Here is a 22,234-nt window from a genome sequence, read left to right on the forward strand (position 1 = left end):
TTTTGAGTCTGAGAGTACATCACAGAAATATGGTCGATAGATTCTGTTTTTTCGGTGATGGTAAATAGAAACAATGCTGCAGTTGTATCCTGGGAATCTGAGCGCCATGAAACCGTCACACTAATGGACGTTTAAAGATTTAAGGAAATAGATTAACTATCTCGACTCTGCAATTCTTCTTTATTTTTATATTTCGGTATTGAAATTTTAATTTATGTTCTTATTATTCTTTACAAATATCAGTTGTTCTATGGTAGTAAAATAAAGTTCCTACGCATGGCTGATATAAGTGTAGTATCTAAACAAGTAATGAAGGAAGTGAAGAAAAAGAGATGAAGGGTGAGAACTAATACCTGAGGAGTAACTGTTGTCTGAAAGCATCGGTTTGAAGTGTTAAAGCCCACTTTCACTAGAATGAATCTCTGTCATAATACAGTAGTAAATAAGAACTCAATGCTCTCATCAGCTCAACAATGAGTGGACAAGGAAAACTAAAAAGCTTAAAAAGACAAAAACAATAAAACACCTTTGAAGTCATCAGCAAGCAAGTATAGATTCAAGAGCTTCAGTTTCCATCTCCTCTTCCTCCCCATGGATCAATTGCTCTCCCATGGATTCACAGATACATAGCTCTCCAATGATAAAGCTTATGTGGTAAAGATTCGCTGGTCAAGAAAGATTTTTGTAAGGGGTATGATCGAACTCAGTCGTCATGATGTCCAAATTTGACAGCTCCGTTGCCAACGGAAAAAATTTACGATCCCCGATCGTTTGATAGTTAGTTTCTGTGCTATTTTAAAGATCCCGAAACGGTGTCGTTTATTTGTTACAAAACTGGAAAAAAGGAAAGACCTTTGTCTCTCTCCTCGCTTCTTCTCCCCTGAGAGGACCCTCTCGCTCTTCTTCGATCCAGCTTGCGTTTCTTCGCCGGAGCAAAAACCCACCTCACGATCCAAAGAAAGCGTGGTTGCAAATCTATCGGCTGATCTATATCAACACTCTTCGATCTGAATTGTCTGTGCAAAGATGTCGAGATTCAGAGACAGAACAGAGGACTTCAAGGACTCTGTTCGTAAAGCCGCAATCTCTGATGGCTACACCGAGGTACAAAAATCCCCTTAATTTCATCTCCAATCTCGTCTCCTTCGATCGAATCTAGATTTAAAATCATCTGAATCTGTTTTGTATTGTGTGGGGAAGGCTAAAGTGGCATCGACGATGGCGTCTTTCATCATACATAAGCCGAAGGAGAGGTCTCCTTTCACCAGGGCTGCTCTCAAAACGGTAACTTTTAATTGACTCAAGCATTACTAGTTTAGTTTGCATTTCATTGAATGATGATGTTTTGTGTGATAGCTGGAAAGCATCAAGGAGTTGGATCAGTTTATGATGAAGCATCGTAAGGATTACGTTGATATGCACCGCACTACTGAACATGAAAAGGATAGCATTGAACAAGAAGTAAGTAGTCATCTCAGCTTGGCCTTATTAGACCATATAATATATGATTTTCCATGAAATTTGTTGTGTAACATATGGATGATGAATGTTCGTTGCTTCAGAGGCTAATGTTGAGGGAGCTACTATATTGTGACATCTAGGAATTTGAATCTTACATTCTTCTATTATCTTGTTTGATTGATAACTATGTGTTCTGTTGTATCATCAACATCTTTCTTGTAGATAGCATTGAACAAAAGTAAGTCATATGAGCTACGCTTGACCATAATATTTAATTTTGGGATTTTACGTATGGAACTATGTAATTTTAAGAAAAGTGCCATCTCACATTAATAAAACTCAAGATGATGAATGTCCATTGCCTTAGAAGATAATGAGGGAGTTACTAGATTGTTATTTCGAGGAATTTGGATGTATGCTTTGCTGTTTGATTGGTAACTATGTGTTATGTAATATCATCAAACCCTTTCTTGCAGATTACTGCTTTTATTAAAGCATGCAAAGAACAGATCGATGTTCTCAAAAACAGCATTAGAAATGAAGAAGCAAACTCCAAAGGATGGCTTGGCCTCGCAGCTGATAACTTCAATGCTGATACTGTAGCACACAAACATGGAGTGGTATGATAATATGGACCAATGTAGTAATCCAATTTTGGTTTTTCTTTTCTTTTCATTCAGAGTTTCTAGATGTAATGATATAATTATGGTTGCAGGTTTTGATTCTGAGCGAGAAGCTTCATTCAGTCACCGCACAGTTTGACCAGCTTAGAGCTACTCGTTTCCAAGATATTATTAACAGAGCTATGCCTAGAAGAAAACCCAAGAGGATCACGAAGGAAGCTAGTCCAGTTAATGCAACTCTAGCAAATCCGGAGCCTATAGAACCCGATGAAATTCAGGCCCAGCCACGTAGATTACAACAACAACAGCTTCTAGACGATGAAACACAAGCCCTTCAAGTAACAAGCCAACAACTCTATCTGGTCTTCAAAAGCTTTCATGAGTTTTGTACTTGTGTTAAATCTTGAATATTTGTCATTCTTGCAGGTAGAGCTAAGTAATCTTTTAGATGGTGCTAGGCAGACGGAGACTAAGATGGTGGAGATGTCTGCATTGAACCACTTGATGGCAACTCATGTTCTGCAACAAGCCAAACAGATAGAAGTTTTGTATGACCAGGTTGGATTTTTATTAACTCCTCTCAAGCCCTCATGTCAACGCCTCTCTTTGCTACCATAAATTTGGATCCTGACTGCTATTTTTATATTCAATTCTTCTCCTTGTGGCATTCAGCCAGAGTAGAATAGACACAGCAAACTTTGCTCTTTAATTTAGTGGTAGAAAGGGAACACTTACTGTTTTCAGCTATGTTAAGATGCTTAAACCCCATTTCTATGACTGAACCGACTTCAGACATCTTATGACTTGTGTGTGTGTATATACCTTGTGGTCTGATTCTCACTCAGATTGACACTAAATATGCAGGCTGTTGAGGCAACAAAGAACGTGGAGCTTGGAAATAAAGAGCTTTCCCAAGCAATCCAACGTAACAGCAGCAGCAGAACCTTTCTCTTGCTGTTTTTCTTCGTCCTTACTTTCTCTGTCTTGTTCTTGGATTGGTACAGTTAAGAGCCACCATCCAATCTCCAACAAACCTCATACAGTTTGTGTAGTTTTTGATTGTTATGAAAATTTGGAGAGATGTTTGATGTTAAACCAAAAAAAGTATGAAACTTTGGAAGTGATTTTGTTCGGTCACCGTCATTATTACCAAAGTTGACACCTTTGAGATGTCTGAACATGTAACTCACGGTTTGTTTGACTCGTGGGCCACAGGGGTGACGTAATTAGAGATAGATAACCTAAAAATGGGAGAACAAAGTTTCCTAAAACGGTGTCGTTCATTTCTGTAGTTAAGAGTCTCTCACCTTGGATGTGCTTTTTTGACCTCCTCTTCTCTCTCCCTCCATCCAAAAGAAGCTCTTTCTCTCTCCTCTCTCTGAACCTTCTGTCCTCTTCAAACCGCCGGAGCAAAACCCAAAACAAAAAAAATGGTCTGAACGCAGAAAGAAACTTACTCCACATTGAAAGGAAACGCAGCTGAGTAGCCCAAATGAGTATCTGGATCTCTGGTTCTTCTGTACAGCTTCTCTTCCCAGATCTCTTTCTCTCTCAGCTTAGCCATTGTTCTTCAAGTTGTGTGCTTGTGGGTGCATGTTGTGCTGTCTTTAATGTTTTCCACTGGTCTTTGTTGGTTGCAGGATTCAAGAAAGGAGCATACTTTTGTCTAGTGAAAGAGAGTTACTTCACTGAGATTTTATAAATTATAAAGTTTTGATTTTTATTGTGTCTTGTTGTGTAATGGAGGGTAATGATGACCAAAACCTGAAGGCTATTAATGCTTCAGTAGGAAGATTGGTCTGGGTTCGTCTCCGTAACGGTTCTTGGTGGCCAGGACAGACTCTGCTTCATGAGGAAGTTCCTGAAAGCTCTCTGCTTTCTCCAAAACTCGGCACTCCTATAAAGCTTCTAGGTCGTGATGATGTTGGCATGTGAGTCTCTCTTGTCCATTATCTCAGTCTCTCTTGATCTTGATTGCTGGCTAAAAGTGTGTCTTTTTTTTTGTTTTGTTTCTTATGAATCTCCAGTGATTGGTATGTACTTGAAAAGTCCAAGAGCGTGAAGGCGTTTCGTTGTGGAGAGTATGATGCTCACATTGAGAAAGCAAAGGCTTCTGCCGCTGCAGCGAGGGCTAGTAGTAAGAAGACTGTCAAATGTACTCGCCGAGAGAATGCCATTATAAGTGCCTTAGAGATTGAGAATGCTCATCTTGCAAAAGAAGACCATCCAGACAATAATTTGTGTAGTGAGGAGGAAGATGATGAGGTTACAGAATCTGAAGATAGAGGAGAAGCTGAAGATGAACTTGACTCAGCGCCAGAGCTATTACAATCTAGTATGTCTTCCCAAAATGTTGGAACTTTGGTGAAGGTGGAGCCAAAGAGAAGAAGAACACCGAATGACTCAGAAGATGATGGGACTGAAGGAACCAAGCGAATGAGAGGGCTTGAGGACATTGGAAAAGAACATGTGGGTGCTACTGTCTTGCATAGGCAAGAAATGGGTTCTATCTGTAGTGTAAACCTCAGTAATAGCTATATTGCTTCCAATGGGTACAAGGCATGCTCACCGTTGTCACTGAAAAGAAAAAGGTCCCAAGTCACTAACGCTAGTGAGTGCTCTAAAAGGAAAAACCGAAGCCGGCAACTGACAAAGGTGTTAGAGTGTACAGCTATGGTCTGTGTCCCTGGTACCTCTGACCAGCTTGTCACATCTGGATTGGAGCCTGTTGAATCCATGAAGAGTGTATCTGTTGTAATCAACAATAACTCAGATAGCACTGGGGTCTCATGCGAGAATGCTCCTGAGCATGTTGTTGGAGACTCACATAACAACAAGGCAAAAGACAGTGAAACTTCCAGCGTATCAGTTTCAGCGGAAGACGACCCTTCTGTGCAGTTATATGATGTTCCATTAACTGAAGGAGAAGCAAAACACTCTGCAGGTATCAATGGTTTTAAACCTTGTTTAAGTGCTATGTTTATGTTTGTACAGCTCTAGCTCCAAGAATCTACATGCTTTCACTGCTGTGAAGTAAAGAATTAAAAGCTTACTATTCTCTTCAAGTGGGTTTTGCCACATCATTAGACCGTTGTCTGCAAAAACTAGTAGCTTAGATGTTTCCTAATATTTAACTTGCTTCTGCAATGTTTTCTGCTATTATTGTGTGTTTCTCCACCTTCTTAGTATCCATAGGTTTAATATCTTTTTTTTTTTGGGTGGTTTGTGAACATTGTCACTTTAGGTTTTCCAGCAGCTTGCACCATTTCCTCATCAAGGGCAGCTCTTGTTTCCGCCTTGACAAGGCGGTGTAGTCATGATGTGTTTGTTAAGAAAGAGGCAAGAAATGGATCAGCTTGTGCAAATCCACCAGATACACAACTTGTCATTTGGAACTCGAACGGGATTGAGAAGAGCGCCTGTAAGTGGGAGCTAAAAGGAAAGAGGAACTCAAGGCAGATGAGTAAGAAACAAGAAGCGAGAAGAAGTGTGTACAGCGAGGAAGCTAATAATAACAGGCCACTGCTTCTTCCTGCGCTGTTCGAAGTGAAGATTGAAGTAAGAGCTAGCTGTAACAAACCACGTGTTCCATTGGTTTCTCGTATGAGTAAACTGAACGGTAAAGCTATTGTTGGGCATCCTGTAAGTGTTGAAGCCTTGGAAGAGGGATACTACAACGGTGGTGTGGTGAAGTCTCAAGCTGTTGTGAAGGCAAAGTCATTGTCTGAAAAGAAATGCAAGAAGAGGAAAACAAATGGTGCTTTTGGAAAGTCATCGAAGTCAAAGAAGAAATCGTCTTCCTTATCGGTAAAGACAAGAAGGCTCTCTACTCTGACAGAAAGAAGCAAGAAGCAGACAATAGAAAAGCTAAAGGAAACGGTTGTGGCTTGTATACCGTTGAAAGTAGTGTTTAGTAGGATAAACCAAGTGTTGAAAGGCTCAGCAAGACAAACACAACATCGAGCATTGCCATCTGCTGTCAAAACATGAGAGAGATGTGGCTTTTACTTCTTCTTTTTTCTGTTTGTTTTCCCTTTCATAGATCTGTAATAGGCTGCTTTAGGAGTGAAGCCATCACTGATGGGTTTTGCTGTTTTGGGTACACAAAGACTGAGACTTTTGAGTCATGCAGTGAGAGTCAAAACATGGGCAAATGTACATATAGCAGTAGTTAGTGGTTGAGATGTAAAACTGAGAGATTTAGAGGTTGGAGAGATTAGTGAAATTACTGCTTAGAGAGAATTTGCTTGTTTCAGTTTATTAACTCAACATTGTTTGTTTTTGAACTCTCAAGTTCTTGTCAGTGATGCAGAAAGTCTTCTCTTTACTTGCTCTGTGATATATCTTAAAGAGTCTCAGTCCTTAAGACGTTGTTAGTAACCGTTTAAGAGAGAATAAAGTTCAAAGCTTTTTGTTTTTAAAGATAGTGTTATTTAGCAGTGGAAAAGTTGACTCTAGGGGTGGACACTTTACTCAATATCCGAAGCCGCACCCGAACCCGAACCGAGATCCAAACCGAAGTAGCAAAATACCCGAACGGGTATTGAATTAGGGGAGATTGGATATCCGAACTCAAATAGATATCTGAAGATAACCGAACATATGTATAATTAAACTTATATTTCTAGTTTACATCTCTCATTTTATATAAAATATTTATATTGATATTACACATATTTTAAGTTCGTATGATATACATACAATTACGAAGAAAATGATTTGCTACTCACTTAAAATGCATGTCAAGCTTTTTATTTCAAGAATTAACAAAAAATTACGTCCAAAACTTAAAAACAATAATCAAATTAATGTCTTTTTAGTTTCAAAATGTTATGTCCAAATCTATTAACCATTCAATTTATTAAAAATAAAAAATTAATTAAGTGAAAGATTTATTCTTAAATACAAGAAATTTAAGAAATGATTTTTTTTTAAAATCTAAATATCTGAACCTAATCTGAAATAACCGAATCCAAACTAAAAATACCCGAACCTGATCCGAAGTACAAAAATACCCGAACAGGTTCTACACATCTATACCGAAATACCCAAAAATTCGAAATATCCGATCCGAACCCGAACGGGTATCAGTCGACTCTATGTGTGTCACTTGATATAGGCGTTTTGTTTTGCCTCTTGTTTTTTCAACATAGTGGATATTGTAGCATCCCCGATCCTAGATAGGATCGTTGGGACGAGCCATGGTGCGAGGAGACGCACCAGTCAGGTCATCAGACCTAAGGACAAGCGTGTCATGGCTCATTGATAAGGTTAAGGGCGTCAGGATACTGAGACTTAACCAGGATGGAGTAAAGAGAAGTTTGAGAGAGCTGGACAAGTGATCCGGAAGCTGGGTGAGGCTCGGATCAAGCTCACTCAGCTGAGAGGAGTGTAGAGCTAGCTCAGTCAGTACTGATTAGCTCACTGGAGCTGATGGACTAGCTCATTCAGCTGGAGACAACTAGTGGCCAGCTCAACTCAGCTTGGCGGAGTGTTCCGGTCCGAGACCATTTAGCGGTTACATGGGCGGTTATGGAGGCTCGGTTAGGAGATGGGGCTGTGGCATGGACGATCAGCCTAAGGGCTTGGCTTTGGAACCATGATTGAAACCGACAGGATCAGGAGCAGTTGGAGGCAGTTGGGGACCGGTTAGGGCGGTTATTGCCGATTTGCAAGGGAGAGAGAGACACCTTTTCGGTTACAACTCCCACCCTTTCTCCCCCATGGCAGTTCCGACTCCCTCTCTCTATAAATACAGGGCCTTGGACTCAGATTTGCACACACAATTTCCTTAGGGAACCTCTGCCAAAATCGTTAGAGACATTCCCAAAGAAAGAGAGAGAGAACCGGCGATCCAAAGGGAGAACCGGCTAGAGTCTTGGCTGTTCCTGTGAAGACTTGATCGTGGAAGGCAAGGCCTGAAGAGATGGATACCAGACAGAGAGAAAAGGAGAAAGACAAGGAGAAGGAGATGGCGCCTGGGGAAGGAACGCCTAAGGTCAGTGGTGTGGCCGATGATCTGATCGGGCTTGTGGCCGGTTTGCTATGCGGCTACATCCATTCTCTCTATCTCTTTCGATCCGCTTATTCTGTATGTTTATTGTGTTGGATTGGATTGATCAGACATGGAACATTGAACCCAGGCCTTGGCCGGTTCAATAACCAAGTCCTTGGCCTTTGGCCAGACTGTCCATGATCGGATCTGATATTTCTGGGTCGATTTGTTGGAAACTGATTATGGGAATCTCTTAGTTGGGATTTATCAAGGATTATCATGAATTTTAATTAGTTTTTGCGAATTTATTTGAGTATGTTGATTTTTGGACAGAACCTAGATTCTAAGGAACCGAACCATGCTTTTCTAGACTTGATGTTAGGATATCGGCCTTATGTGTATGTAATGCGATTGGTGTAGTTTCAGGATCGGACATGGACCGTGGTAAAGGAAAGGCACCGTGAAGACTCTGGCCATGGGAAGATGTGTGGTGAATGGGTCATTGTAGATAGATGTGAAGTATTGATAGCCTATTGTGCAAATTGTGAACTTATGATAGACTAAGTGTGAATCTTATTAGTATGAACTTATGGATGATGTATGGATCTCATTTACATATATATACAATCGATTTGCCCCTTATGTTATTTTGTTAAGATTGAATTGTCTTGAACCTCAATGGAATTGAATGGAACTTAGAATTAAAAGACTTAGAACCGGAATCAATTAGTTATGGGATAAGTGTTAAGGCCGCAGATCAGATTGGGCTTAAGAGCCGGGATCGGGTCTTACAAGTTGGTATCAGAGCATGCTTGATTCTAGGATTTGTTTAGGTTATGTGTTCACCACACGTCCGGCTGTTGAGTCTCGCGGTTTGTTTGTATGGTCTGATGTTTTGTTTAGTTCTAAATATCTTATGAGGTTTATCAGTTGGAACTAACTTTATGTGTTTTCGCCTAAGGGAACTAAGAGGACCAAATCTCTGGAAAGGAGGCAGCAGGCGTTTCCGGACCAACAAGGGTGGATGGTACTAATCCGACCCAAGTGTTGCTACTAGCTCAGACAGGGTTGGTTGATAATGTGACCGGAGAGCCTATAGTGCCGATCGTTCCTACTGAGGTTCGAGTTGATGAGGTAGGCGACCAGCAAGAGCTGGTAAATGAGGATGGAGCTGAGTCTTCCCATGTTGGGGAATGGGCTGGACTGAACACTGGTTCGGAAGGGTTGGTCGAACCATCCATGAAGGATGTGTTGGCCGCGGTCCAGGCAATTGGCACACATGTATTGGCCTTGACTGGGACGTTCACTCCTCTGGTGAATTCCTTAGTAGGTCAGGTCGCACCAGCTCAGACAACAGCTCGTGCAACTCAGAGAACAGTTGGGATGGCAGCTCGTGTAGCTCAGACTGCTGCACAAGTGGCTCAGATAGCTGCTCGGACCGTCGAGGATCATGCAACGGTCGATGCAGATGTGATAGACCGTTGATTACCAGAGCGTGTTAGCTCACATATCTAAGTTGGGCACGAAGCAGTTTGCTGGTAGTGTTGATCCCATTGAGGCAGACGAGTGGAGGAGCAGGTTGGCTCGGAACTTCTGCTCAACTCGTTGCCCCGATAAGTATATGAAAGACATTACGGTTCACTTCTTGGAAGGTGACACACACAACTGGTGGTTGACGTTGGACAAACACACCAATGGGTCTATTGAGCGTTTCTCTGACTTTGAGGTCGAGTTCAACCAACCACAAGTACTTTCCAGCAGAAGCCTGAGATCGTCTAGAGTCTCAGTTCCTGGACTTGACTCAGGGACGTATGACGGTGAGTGAGTATGAGGGGAGGTTTAACCGGCTCAAACGTTATGTGGGTAAGGAGCTAGATGATGAGACAATGCAGATTCGTCGGTTTGTCCGTGGATTGAGGGTCGAACTTCGAACCTACTGCTCTGTTGGTCATTTCCATACAGTGTCTGAGTTGGTGGAACGGATGGCTATGGTGGAGACTAACCTGGCCGAAGAGGCCAAACTGAAGTCTAGGAGTCACACGGCTTCTAGTGGATCCGGAGGCGACCAGAAGAGAAAGAGAGACTCGGCCGATGGAGGTAGAGCCTCAGGAGATAAGCCAGAGTGTCCTTCGTATGGAAGGCACCACGGTGGGGAGTGCTGGAAGGAAAAAAGAGCTTGTACCCGCTGTGGCAATATGGGTCACTTTGCTCGGGACTGTCCTTGACGGTCGGAGAACCATGGACAGGGCACGAGAGGTGATTCCAGGAGCTGTTACTATTGTGGGAAGACGGGACATCTACGCTGGGATTATCCCAAGATGCAAGCTGAGGCTAAGGGCGGGGGTTAGGCAAGCAAGCCAAGCCAGAACCGGGGCCAGACCTCAGCACCGCGAGTGTACGAACTGTCCAAGGACGCAGCCGAAGCTGGACCGTTCCTAGCGATCACTGGTAAATACTCTTGATTCATTCTTTTTCCATTCATTATAATTGAATGGTACGGAACTTAGAATGGATTAGATAATTAGAAAAGGGGGGTCTTATATAGGGACCCTAATTATTGGTAGTGTTGAAACACATGTACTGTTTGATACTGGAGCTACACACAGTTTTGTGAGTCCAGATATGATCGGAAAAGGGTTGTTCCAGATCGGAACGGAGGATGATCCTTGCATAGTGAATGCGTCCGGTGGGTAAGTGATGCATTCATTAGGGCGAGTAAAGGACATCCCGATAGTGATCCAGGATAGAGTTATGCCGGCCGGTGGGCAAGTGATGCATTCATTAGGGCAAGTAAAGGACATCCCGATAGTGATCCAGGATAGAGTTATGCATGTGGATCTGGTTGTAGTCTGCGTTAAGAATCACGAGGTGATATTAGGCATGGACTGGCTTGGAAAGAACCGGTCCACTCTAGACTGTCACAGAGGAAGGGTGCAGTTTGAGAGTGGGTGTGGACCCCCAATCTGGTTCCAAGGTATTTGTCCGACCTCTGGATGCTTAGTGATATCAGCAATCCAAGCAGAAAGGATGCTTGAGAAGGGTTGTGAGGCTTACTTGGCCACAATCGCCACTAAGGAGGTTGTAGGGGCTGGTGTCCCAGACGGGATTCCGCTGGTTAAAGAGTTCGAGGATGTGTTTCGGGCGCTACAGGGCGTGCCCCTTGATAGGGCTGACCCGTTCATAATAGAACTGGAACCAAGGACGGCCCCAATGTCCAAAAGTCCATATCGTATGACTCATGCCGAGATGCCCGAGCTAAAGAAACAACTAGAAGAGTTGTTGGACAAAGGGTTTATACGACCAAGTGTTTCGCCTTGGGGAGCACCAGTTCTTTTTGTGAAGAAAAAGGAATGTAGCTTCAGGCTGTGCATTGATTACCGAGGGTTGAATAGGGTGACTGTAAAGAACAAGTACCCATTGCCCCGGATTGATGAGTTGTTGGATCAGCTTAAGGGAGCTAAATGTTTTTCCAAGATCGATTTAGCTTCAGGATATCATCAGATCCCAATTGAGCCTAATGATATCCGGAAGACGGCGTTCCGGACCAAGTATGGCCATTACGAGTTGGTGGTCATGTCATTTGGTCAGACCAATGCACCAGCTGCGTTCATGAAGATGATGAATAGTATCTTCCGAGACTTTCTGGATGAATTTGTAATCATCTTCATAGATGACATACTTGTATATTCCAGAAGCAAAGAGGACCATGAGAAGCATCTCAGGGTTGTGTTGGAATGACTGAGGGAACATACACTCTTTGCTAAGTTGAGCAAGTGAAGTTTTTGGCAGAAGAGTATTGGGTTCCTTCGACACATTGTGTCTGACCAGGGCGTGTCAGTGGATCCGGAAAAGATTCAGTCCATACGAGATTGGCCACAGCCTAAAAATGCCACGAAGGTTAGGAGCCTTCTAGGGCTGGCCGGCTACTACAGGAAGTTTGTCAAAGGATTTGCGAGCTTGGCTCAACCTATGACACAACTTACGGGCAAAAACGTGAAGTTTTCCTGGACAGAGGGGTGTGAGAGGTGTTTCACAGCCTTAAAGGATATGCTGACGAGTGCACCGGTCTTGGTACTGCCTGAGGCAGAACAACCTTATGTAGTGTACACGGATGCGTCCATCTCTGGGTTGGGGTGTGTCCTGACTCAACATGGGAAGATGATTGCCTATGCTTCGAGACAATTGAGAAAGCATGAGGGAAACTATCCAACTCATGATTTGGAGATGGCGGCCGTGGTATTTGCATTGAAGATTTGGCGATCATATCTATATGGTGCTAAGGTGCAGATCCTTACCGACCATAAGTGCCTCAAGTACATATTCACTCAACCGGAATTGAATTTGAGGCAGAGACGATGGATGGAGTTTGTGACTGATTATGATTTGGATATTGCTTACCATCCCGGTAAGGCAACCTAGTATCAGATGCTTTGAGCCGTAGAAGGGCCGAGGTATCAGCTGAGAAGGAAGCAGATGTGCTGGAAGGAATGGTCCGGTCCTTGCATCTGAACACATTGGCCAGCGAGGACAAGCCTTTGGGTTTAGAGGCGGTGAACCAGGCTGATCTCCTTACCAAAATCAGACAAGCACAAGGCTTGGATGATAATTTACGGAAAGTTGCTCGGAATGAGTTAACTGAGTACCAGATCACCGCAGATGGAACCATTCTGGTGCGAGGACGAGTAAGCGTACCCAATGATAAGAGTCTAAAAGAAGAGATTATGAGGGACGCTCATAAATCCAAGTTCTCGGTACATCCTGGTGCCACAAAGATGTATCAAGACCTGAAGAGGTATTATCATTGGATACGTATGAAGGTGGACATAGCTGAGTGGGTGGCTAAGTGTGTTACTTGTTGGTTAGTCAAGGCAGAACATCAGGTTCCGAGTGGGTTGCTACAAATTTTACCCATTCCGGAATGGAAATGGGATCACATTACAATGGATTTTGTAACTGGTTTTCCCACTACCAGGAAAAGGAATGATGCGGTTTGGCTGGTAGTGGATAGACTCACCAAATCAGCACACTTCTTGCCTTTGAAGAAGTCAGATGGAGTCGACCAGATCGTGGTCAAGTACATGGATGAGGTTGTGTGGTTACATGGAGTTCCATCTAGCATTGTGTCGGATAGAGATTTGAGGTTTACTTCCCGTTTCTGTAAGGCTTTTCAAAAGGCTTTAGGAACGAGGGTAAACATGAGTACATCATACCATCCCCAGACAGATGGACAATCGGAACGCACGATCCGGACACTAGAGGATATGCTAAGGGCGTGTGTTTTGGATTGGGGCGATTCATTGGAAAAGTACTTGCCATTGGTGGAGTTTGCATACAACAACAGCTTTCACCGTAGCATTGGCATGTCCTCCTATGAGGCCTTGTATGGGCGGCCATGCAGGACACCATTATGCTGGACCCAAGTGGGGGAGCGCAGCATGATTGGACCAGAGATAGTAGAGGAGACGACTGAGAAAATTAAGTTTATACAAGACAAGATGAGGACAGCAGAAGCACTATGCTGACAAGCGTAGAAAGGATCTTGAGTTCGAAGTTGGGGATATGGTGTACCTGAAGATGATTATCTTTAAGGGAAGGGTAAGAGTCTCAGGAAGGAGGAAGTTAGATCCGGGATACTTGGGTCCATTCCGGATCGTTGAGAGGGTGGAGACAGTGGCGTACAAGTTGTACTTGCCGTCCAAGATGGATGCGTTCCACAACGTGTTTCATGTCTCTCAGCTAAGAAAGTGTCTATCGGATCAGGATGTTTTTATTCCAGAGATTCCATCTGATCTAGGAACGAACCTTACCTTAGAGACAAGGCCGGTTCAGATCATGGACAGAATGGAGAAGGCGACCATGAATAAAACAACCCAAATGCTCAAAGTAATATGGGAATGTAATGGTCGAGAGGAAACAGCTTGGGAAACATAGGCAAGGATGAAAGCTAAGTTTCCTGAGTGGATAAAACAGTTTGAGGATGAGGAACTTGGTGCGGATTCGAGGACGAATCCATATCAAGTGGGGAAGACTTGTAGCATCCCTGATCCTAGATAGGATCGTTGCAATGAGCCATGGTGCGAGGAGACGCACCAGTCAGGTCATCAGACCTAAGGACAAGCGTGTCATGGCTCATTGACAAGTTTAAGGGCGTCAGGATACTGAGACTTAACCAGGATGGAGTAAAGGGAAGTTTGAGAGAGCTGGACGAGTGATCCGGAAGCTGGGCGAGGCTCGGATCAAGCTCACTCAGGTGAGAGGAGTGTAGAGCTAGCTCAGTTAGTACAGATCAGCTCACTGGAGGTTAGGGCGGTTATTGCCGATTTGCAAGGGAGAGAGAGACACCTTTTCGGTTACAACTCCCACCCTTTCTCCCCCATGGCAGTTCCGACTCCCTCTCTCTATAAATACAGGGCCTTGGACTCAGATTTGCACACACAATTTCCTTAGGGAACCTCTGCCAAAATCGTTAGAGACATTCCCAAAGAAAGAGAGAGAGAACCGGCGATCCAAAGGGAGAACCGGCTAGAGTCTTGGCTGTTCCTGTGAAGACTTGATCGTGGAAGGCAAGGCCTGAAGAGATGGATACCAGACAGAGAGAAAAGGAGAAAGACAAGGAGAAGGAGATGGCGCCTGGGGAAGGAACGCCTAAGGTCAGTGGTGTGGCCGATGATCTGATCGGGCTTGTGGCCGGTTTGCTATGCGGCTACATCCATTCTCTCTATCTCTTTCGATCCGCTTATTCTGTATGTTTATTGTGTTGGATTGGATTGATCAGACATGGAACATTGAACCCAGGCCTTGGCCGGTTCAATAACCAAGTCCTTGGCCTTTGGCCAGACTGTCCATGATCGGATCTGATATTTCTGGGTCGATTTGTTGGAAACTGATTATGGGAATCTCTTAGTTGGGATTTATCAAGGATTATCATGAATTTTAATTAGTTTTTGCGAATTTATTTGAGTATGTTGATTTTTGGACAGAACCTAGATTCTAAGGAACCAAACCATGCTTTTCTAGACTTGATGTTAGGATATCGGCCTTATGTGTATGTAATGCGATTGGTGTGGTTTCAGGATCGGACATGGACCGTGGTAAAGGAAAGGCACCGTGAAGACTCTGGCCATGGGAAGATGTGTGGTGAATGGATCATTGTAGATAGATGTGAAGTATTGATAGCCTATTGTGCAAACTGTGAACTTATGATAGACTATGTGTGAATCTTATTAGTATGAACTTATGGATGATGTATGGATCTCATTTACATATATATACAATCGATTTGCCCCTTATGTTATTTTGTTAAGATTGAATTGTCTTGAACCTGAATGGAATTGAATGGAACTTAGAATTAAAAAACTTAGAACCGGAATCAATTAGTTATGGGATAAGTGTTAAGGCCGCGGATCAGATTGGGCTTAAGAGCCGGGATCGGGTCTTACAAGTTGGTATCAGAGCATGCTTGATTCTAGGATTTGTTTAGGTTATGTGTTCACCACACGTCCGGCTGTTGAGTCTCGTGGTTTGTTTGTTTGGTCTGATGTTTTGCTTAGTTCTAAATATCTTATGAGGTTTATCAGTTGGAACTAACTTTGTGTGTTTTCGCCTAAGGGAACTAAGAGGACCAAATCTCGGAAAGGAAAGGAGGCAGCATGCGTTTCCGGACCAACAGTGGCGAATGGTACTAATCTGACCCAAGTGTTGCTACCAGCTCAGACGGGGTTGGTTGATAATGTGACCGGAGAGCCTATAGTGCCGATCGTTCCTACTGAGGTTCGGATTGATGAGGTAGGCGGCCAGCAAGAGCTGGTAAATGAGGATGGAGCTGAGTCTTCCCATGTTGGGGAACGGGCTGGACTGAACACTGGTGCGGAAGAGTTGGTCGAACCATCCATGAAGGATGTGTTGGCCGCGGTCCAGGCAATGGGCACGCAGGTATTGGCCTTGACTAGGGCGTTCACTCCTCTGGTGAATTCCTCAGTAGGTCAGGTCGCACCTGCTCAAACAACAGCTCGTGCAACTCAGAGAACAGCTGGGACGGCAGCTCGTGTAGCTCAGACTGCTGCACAAGTGGCTCAGATAGCTGCTCGGACCGTCGAGGATCATGCAACGGTCGATGCAGATGTGATGGAGATCGACCCGCCAGCTCGGCCAGCTAAGAGAGTTGATTACCAGAGCGTGTTAGCTCACATATCTAAGCTGGGCACGAAGCAGTTTGCTGGTAGTGTTGATCCCTTTGAGGTAGACGAGTGGATGAGCAGGTTGGCTAGGAACTTCCGCTCAACTCGTTGCCCCGAGAAGTATATGAAAGACATTGCAGTTCACTTCCTGGAAGGTGACACACACAACTGGTGGTTGACGTTGGACAAACGCACCAATGGGTCTATTGAATTGTCTTGAACGTCAATGAAATTGAATGGAACTTAGAATTAAAATACTTAGAACCGGAATCAATTAGTTATGGGATAAGTGTTAAGGCCGCATATCAGATTGGGCTTAAGAGCCGGGATCGGGTCTTAGAAAAATCACCTTCAATATCGTGTCATCAAGATCAAACAAACTTAATATTCTGCAATTTATACAATTTAAAATAGAAAAAAATATATGCAAAAGGACAAAAATACAAATATAATACGTTGAACACGTTTTAAATGTGCGTTTGTAGCACTAGTTTGTATCTACAATAAATGGACCGGCCAACAAATTCAATTAGAACCATTCAATCTGTTTTGTTTTTTTCTTTCTGTTCACGTGTCACACTTGCCTAAAATGAAACTGAAATAATGAAATGATTTTTCCATACAGAAGAAAAAGATGTTGAAAGTTGACAAAAACAGAGATGTTGAAAATCAGACTACACTGAAAGTGAAACCCACTCTGTCAAAGACGTGAGCTTCTCTTCTTTGTCAACTTTTTTTTGGGTCAAAAACACATGTGGAGAATAGTTTGAACTGCACTTGTGTTGGCTTATTTACACCTTTTAGGTTTTTACACTTTGGGTAAAACTCTTTTCAAACAGTTATCAACTTGATTTTTTTTTTTTTTGTGGAATCAACTTGATTATATTATCGACGGAAAATCGGCCAACTTCAACTCTAAACCATAAACGTAAACCCTAAACCCTAAATCTAAACTTAAAACATCAACTTTAAACTCTAAATCATCAACTCTAAACCTTAAACCATGAAACATCAACTCTAAACCCTAAACTCTGTAACATCAACTCTAAACTCTAAACTCTAAACTCTAAACTTTCAAATCTAAACCCTAAAACATCATCTCTAAACACTAAACGTAAACCCTAAACCCTAAACCCTATATTTTTCTGAAATCCGAACCCTAAACCCTAAAACACTAAACCTTCAAATCTAAACCCTAAAACATCAACTCTAGGGTTTTAGGATTTAGGATTTAGGGTTTAGGGTTTAGAGTTGATGTTTTAGGTTTAGAGTTATTTTTTTAAGGTTTAGGGTTTAGAGTTTACTTTTTAGGGTTTAAGGTTTAGTGATGATAGTTTAGGGTTTAGTGTTGATGGTTTAGGGTTTAAAGTTGAAGTTTAGGGTTTAGGGTTTAGAGTTGATGTTTGAGGGTTTAGGGTTCGTATTTCATAAAAAAAGGTTTAAGATTGATGGTATAAGATTTAGGGTTTGTATTTCAAAAATATATTGTTTACGATGGTTTAGGGTTTAGAGTTGAGTTTTAGGGTTTAGAGTTTGAATTTCGAAATAGTATAATTCGAAAAAAATTAAAAAAAATTTTTTTTAGAATTTTATTTATTTAAATATTTATTTATTATATATATAAGGAATATTTTGCCACTTAATAAAAAAAATATTTTTGAAAATGTCAATTTAGTAATGGTAAAAGTGAAAAGTAGTAACATGAAAATGGTAAACTGGTAATTTCCCTGAAAAAGAAAAGAGTGACCAAAAGTTTCAACCTGATCGTGGATTGGAGGATTGAGATCAGTGGAGAAGAGAAAGTAGTTGAAACTTTGAATTTGATATATATATATATATATATATATATATATATATATATATATATATATATTATATACAGAGAGTTACATGAATTATTGAGAGCAATCGCAGAGTGATTAAGGGATTGAGCAATCGATACTGACTTTGACATAGATACGTTTGATATATTTGACTGTCATTTATTGCTCTTGGTAATTCGACGAAGAAGAAGAATGAAGAAGATAAAAAACGAGTCGGGTGAAAGAAGAAGAAAGAAACAAGGTTGGACTATTTACAGGTATGGGTTTATTTAAAATTTGATTTTATATTGGTTTAACTGGTTAAAAATGATTTGGTTAACAATAAACCAACTAAAATCATGGTTTATGTGTAATTAAATTTAGAACCATTGATTTAGGGATAAATAAATTTATATTTTTCAGTTCAAGGAGAAATACGTTTATAACTTTAAATTAGGGGAGATTTAGCATTAGGTCATAGTTCGGTGGAGACACAGTGCTATATGATATTTTTTTTTTTGTCGATTATATTATTAAACCTTCTAGGCAAAAACTTCTAAACAATTAGAACTAGCAAAACAAATATAGAAAAATGATACACCAGTAGGGATCCAAAATAAACTAACACAAATCTATCTTGCGTGTGGATGACCAAAGATTTTTTATATAAAAGTTTCATACTTGCTTTTGGAATAGTTGAATCTCAAGGGAGATAATCTTTGTATTAATCCAAAACCACCACGTTTCAAACTGAATTGGAAACGATTGTCACTCTCTTTTTAATATTCCAGTAGAAGTCCCCGAGACGAGACAACTCTTTATATTGCTCTATTGAAAATAATAGAGTCAAAGAGATTACCTTTCCATAGAATTTCGTGCTGTCTTTCGAAGTAACCATAGTTTGCAGCAAGAACTCCATCACCATCAAATGAAGAACCATCAACGATTGAAGCCGGTACGACCCCTCGCCACCATCCGCAGTAGATATATCAATTACCTTTTCTAAACGGTTCAATTGAACCGAAATTTTTGTCTTACCAAATCTATTGGAAGAAACATACAAAAGAACAATAAAAAACTTTGCCAGATTTAAAATAAATTGACAATCAAATAAACCAAGTGATAAAAAGTAAAGCAAATAAAAAATAAAGAAGCAAAGCGAATCAGACAAGCTGATGTCAGAGTTATAGAAGCCTCTGGCCATCGGGTTAAAACTAAAAAAAAAATCTCTGTCTTTTTCTCTTGACGGCTAGGAACCTAATCGTTCTTAGACCACCTCCATCGGGAGGCTTTAGTTAGGGTTCCTTAAAAAAAACTAAAAAAAATAAATTAAAAAATATGGAAAAGAAGAGAATCGGTGCTAAACACAGCACTTTAAGAAATGGTAAGGACCTCATACGTGTCTATTTCTTATTGGGTGATGCCTTTTATGCAAAAAGGAAGAGAAAAAAAATTTGGTCTTTTTTCGTCGATGTTTCCAAAGTTTTTGTGCAAGAAAAATCGAATCGTTTGTGGAGAGAGAGAGAAGAGACGATTGGATCAAAGTGAAAAGAAGAAGATTTGATTTGTATCCGAAGGGGTTTACAGCAGCGGCAGGAGCGCGATGTAGAAGATGGATTACATCCCTCCACAAGGCCCATCGAATAACATGCCCTAGCCCGGCAAGCTTGACCAGTTTAGTCGGCTTAAGCGGCTAAAGATGTCGGCTCGACCCCAGAGTACTTTTAGCCGATCAGTTAAGCCGATCAAATATACTCGGCTTAGAGAGAACAGTACCAAGGCCCGCATACTCGGCCTTTAGCGACATAGCCCAAAGGACGACACGATTAGGGCATCACGGACGAGGACACTATAAGAAGGGATGAGGAGACAACGAAAAAGGGACTTTTTGGACAACTTACACACTAAGCGGATAGATTTAGGGTTTCCCAATCATCTCTTTGATCTGGTTGCTTAAACCTTCAGTCTTGTCTCCTTACTTCCCGTTAATCTTGTAACCCCTCTGTTTGATTCTACTAAAAAAGTCTTTAGTCACCCCATTTTCTAAGTTCATTATTCTAATCGACTGAATCCTGTACAAAAAATTGGCACCCACCATGGGGCTGACTAAAGCAACGTTCTAGATCTACATGGCTCAAGACGACGCCGCCTTCGGCGCTCCAGGCGAGGAACCGACACCCACGCCTGCGGCCGCGCCACCCATCACCTCAGATTTCATGAGCTCCGTCATGGCTCGACTTGTTCGCCAAGACGAAGTCCAAAAGACAACCAACGACCAACTCACTGCGTTGGTCGCGGCGCTCACAGCTCCCGATGGACAGACGAGCCGTCCCCAGCAGATACGCCGCCATCTCTTCAACACAAAACCTACAGCAACCGGAGGCGACCACGCCTCCGACGACTCGGAGCCCAATGAAACCCTTCTCGCCGACGCTCCCCTAGCAGGTTCAGATCTCGCAACGATACGCGAGATCGCAGAGCTCAAACTCAGTTTTCAACAGATGAGCGAGAAGATCCACCAGGTCACCAGCGCAGCTCCACAAATCGAGAGCGTACTCGCCGCAACCTCGCACACTCCTTTTACTCGCGCGCTAACTAGTGTGCAACTCGGAAAGAAAGAGAAGTTGCGCCTACCCGAGTACAAGCCCGGCGGAGACCCGGTGGAACATATGACGGCTTTTAACATCGCAATGGCGCGAGCTCAACTCCCTGACGATGAAAGGGATGCAGGTTACTGCCAGCTGTTCGTCGAGACTCTCCACGAGCAAGCCCTAACTTGGTTCTCCCAGTTGGAGGAGAACTCAATCGGATGTTTCCGCGACTTATCAGCAGCCTTTCTCAAGACGTACATCATTTTCACAAAGCGCAGCGCCACCGCCTCTAGCTTATGGAACCTCAACCAGAAAAAAGACCATAGCCTGCGCGAGTACATGGAGAAATTCAAAGCCGTGGTGTCAAAGATTGAAATCCCAGACGGGATCGCCATCGACGCTCTGCGCAACACCTTGTGGGTCCACTCCAAGTTCCGAGAGGACCTATACTAGAACCCAACTACGTCGCTCCATGACGCTATCGCGCGCTCCGATAATTTCATCCGAATGGAAGAAGATACCAATGCAATTCTCAGCAAGATGTGCACGCCCAAAGCTCCAGCGGCTAAAAACACTAATACGCGACAAGAACTGCGCCAGCACGCTCCGAAAGACAAAAGCGGTCGCAAAGACGGATATATGTATGTCGTCAACGAGAATAGCGTGCCGATCTCTACTCTCGTAGTTCGCGGAGAAGGGTGGAACAAGTGGGCAAGAGAGCTTGAATCGCCCGACAAACCAATCGATACAGTTTGCACCACCCAACCTACAGCGGGAGCCGGGTCAGCAGCGGGGCCTTCCAGGACCGTCGATCTCACCAAGCATTGCAAATATCACGACGTCAAGGGACATGATACCACAGAATGCAAGTCACTCTACGCGCATTATCTCTCGTCCCTTGCGAGCGGCGAATTTAAGTTTGAACCCTTGAAAGCTAAGCCAAAGAATGGCAAGAGCTGGACCAAGAACAAGGAAAGGAGAGCCCAGCGCAAGGCCACTGGCAAAGGTCGACAAAACGACACTCAACGGCGAGATGACGAGGAGGAAACCCCGAAGGATAACGGTGAGGGAGACTCCTCAGCCGACGAAGAGCACCCAGCTAATCGCAGACGCATCGAGGTTATACTCTCTCAGCAATCTTTGTCGTCCGACGACGATAACGATAATGCGCCTGTACTCGGAGATCTGAGGGATGTCCTGAAACGGAAGTTCAATTCCGAAAATGATAGTAGTCCCAAGCACAATGACCTCCGGACGATGCTGAATATACGGAAGTCTCGACGTATTTCGACAGGCAACGCTAACACCAATGAAGGGCCAATTAGCGACCTCCGAGATAAACTCAACGCTGGCATATGCGACCTTCGCATACAACTCAACCGTTCGAAACCAATGGACTTACGACGACAGCTGGAGCGAGCTAAAGGTCATTCTCAACCTCCAGCGCATGACACCAGCGTATCCACAGACCTGCGCACCTTACTAGACTCTAAGCGAGTACAAACGGGACAGTCGTTGAATGTCATCATGGGCGGCTCCCCTCCTAGCGGAGAATCTGTTCGCTCTGTGAGAGACTACCGTCGAC

At 42.9% G+C, this 22,234-nt stretch overlaps 2 protein-coding genes across 3 annotated transcripts; both read left to right on the top strand.

Moving 5' to 3' along the window:
* The first annotated feature begins 506 nt into the window (after window positions 1-506).
* On the top strand, window positions 507-3,208 carry LOC106300368 (syntaxin-81). The gene is made up of 7 exons (XM_013736499.1): window positions 507-1,104; window positions 1,201-1,284; window positions 1,357-1,461; window positions 1,938-2,081; window positions 2,177-2,422; window positions 2,511-2,642; window positions 2,949-3,208. Exons 1-7 carry the CDS (start codon window positions 1,027-1,029, stop codon window positions 3,090-3,092), a joined length of 933 nt encoding a protein of 310 aa, XP_013591953.1. The 5' UTR covers window positions 507-1,026; the 3' UTR covers window positions 3,093-3,208.
* A 104-nt stretch (window positions 3,209-3,312) lies between these two features.
* On the top strand, window positions 3,313-6,364 carry LOC106300367 (uncharacterized protein At1g51745-like). Of its 2 annotated transcripts, XM_013736497.1 has the most exons (4): window positions 3,321-3,603; window positions 3,725-4,015; window positions 4,112-5,028; window positions 5,329-6,364. In XM_013736497.1, exons 2-4 carry the CDS (start codon window positions 3,825-3,827, stop codon window positions 6,072-6,074), a joined length of 1,854 nt encoding a protein of 617 aa, XP_013591951.1. In that variant the 5' UTR covers window positions 3,321-3,603; window positions 3,725-3,824; the 3' UTR covers window positions 6,075-6,364. The 2 variants fall into 2 exon arrangements, with proteins under 2 accessions (XP_013591952.1, XP_013591951.1); XM_013736498.1 differs by having other exon boundaries at window positions 3,313-4,015.
* Window positions 6,365-22,234: the final 15,870 nt, after the last annotated feature.

Source organism: Brassica oleracea, chromosome C6 (genome assembly GCF_000695525.1).
Source record: "Brassica oleracea var. oleracea cultivar TO1000 chromosome C6, BOL, whole genome shotgun sequence".
Taxonomy (NCBI): Eukaryota; Viridiplantae; Streptophyta; class Magnoliopsida; order Brassicales; family Brassicaceae; genus Brassica; species Brassica oleracea.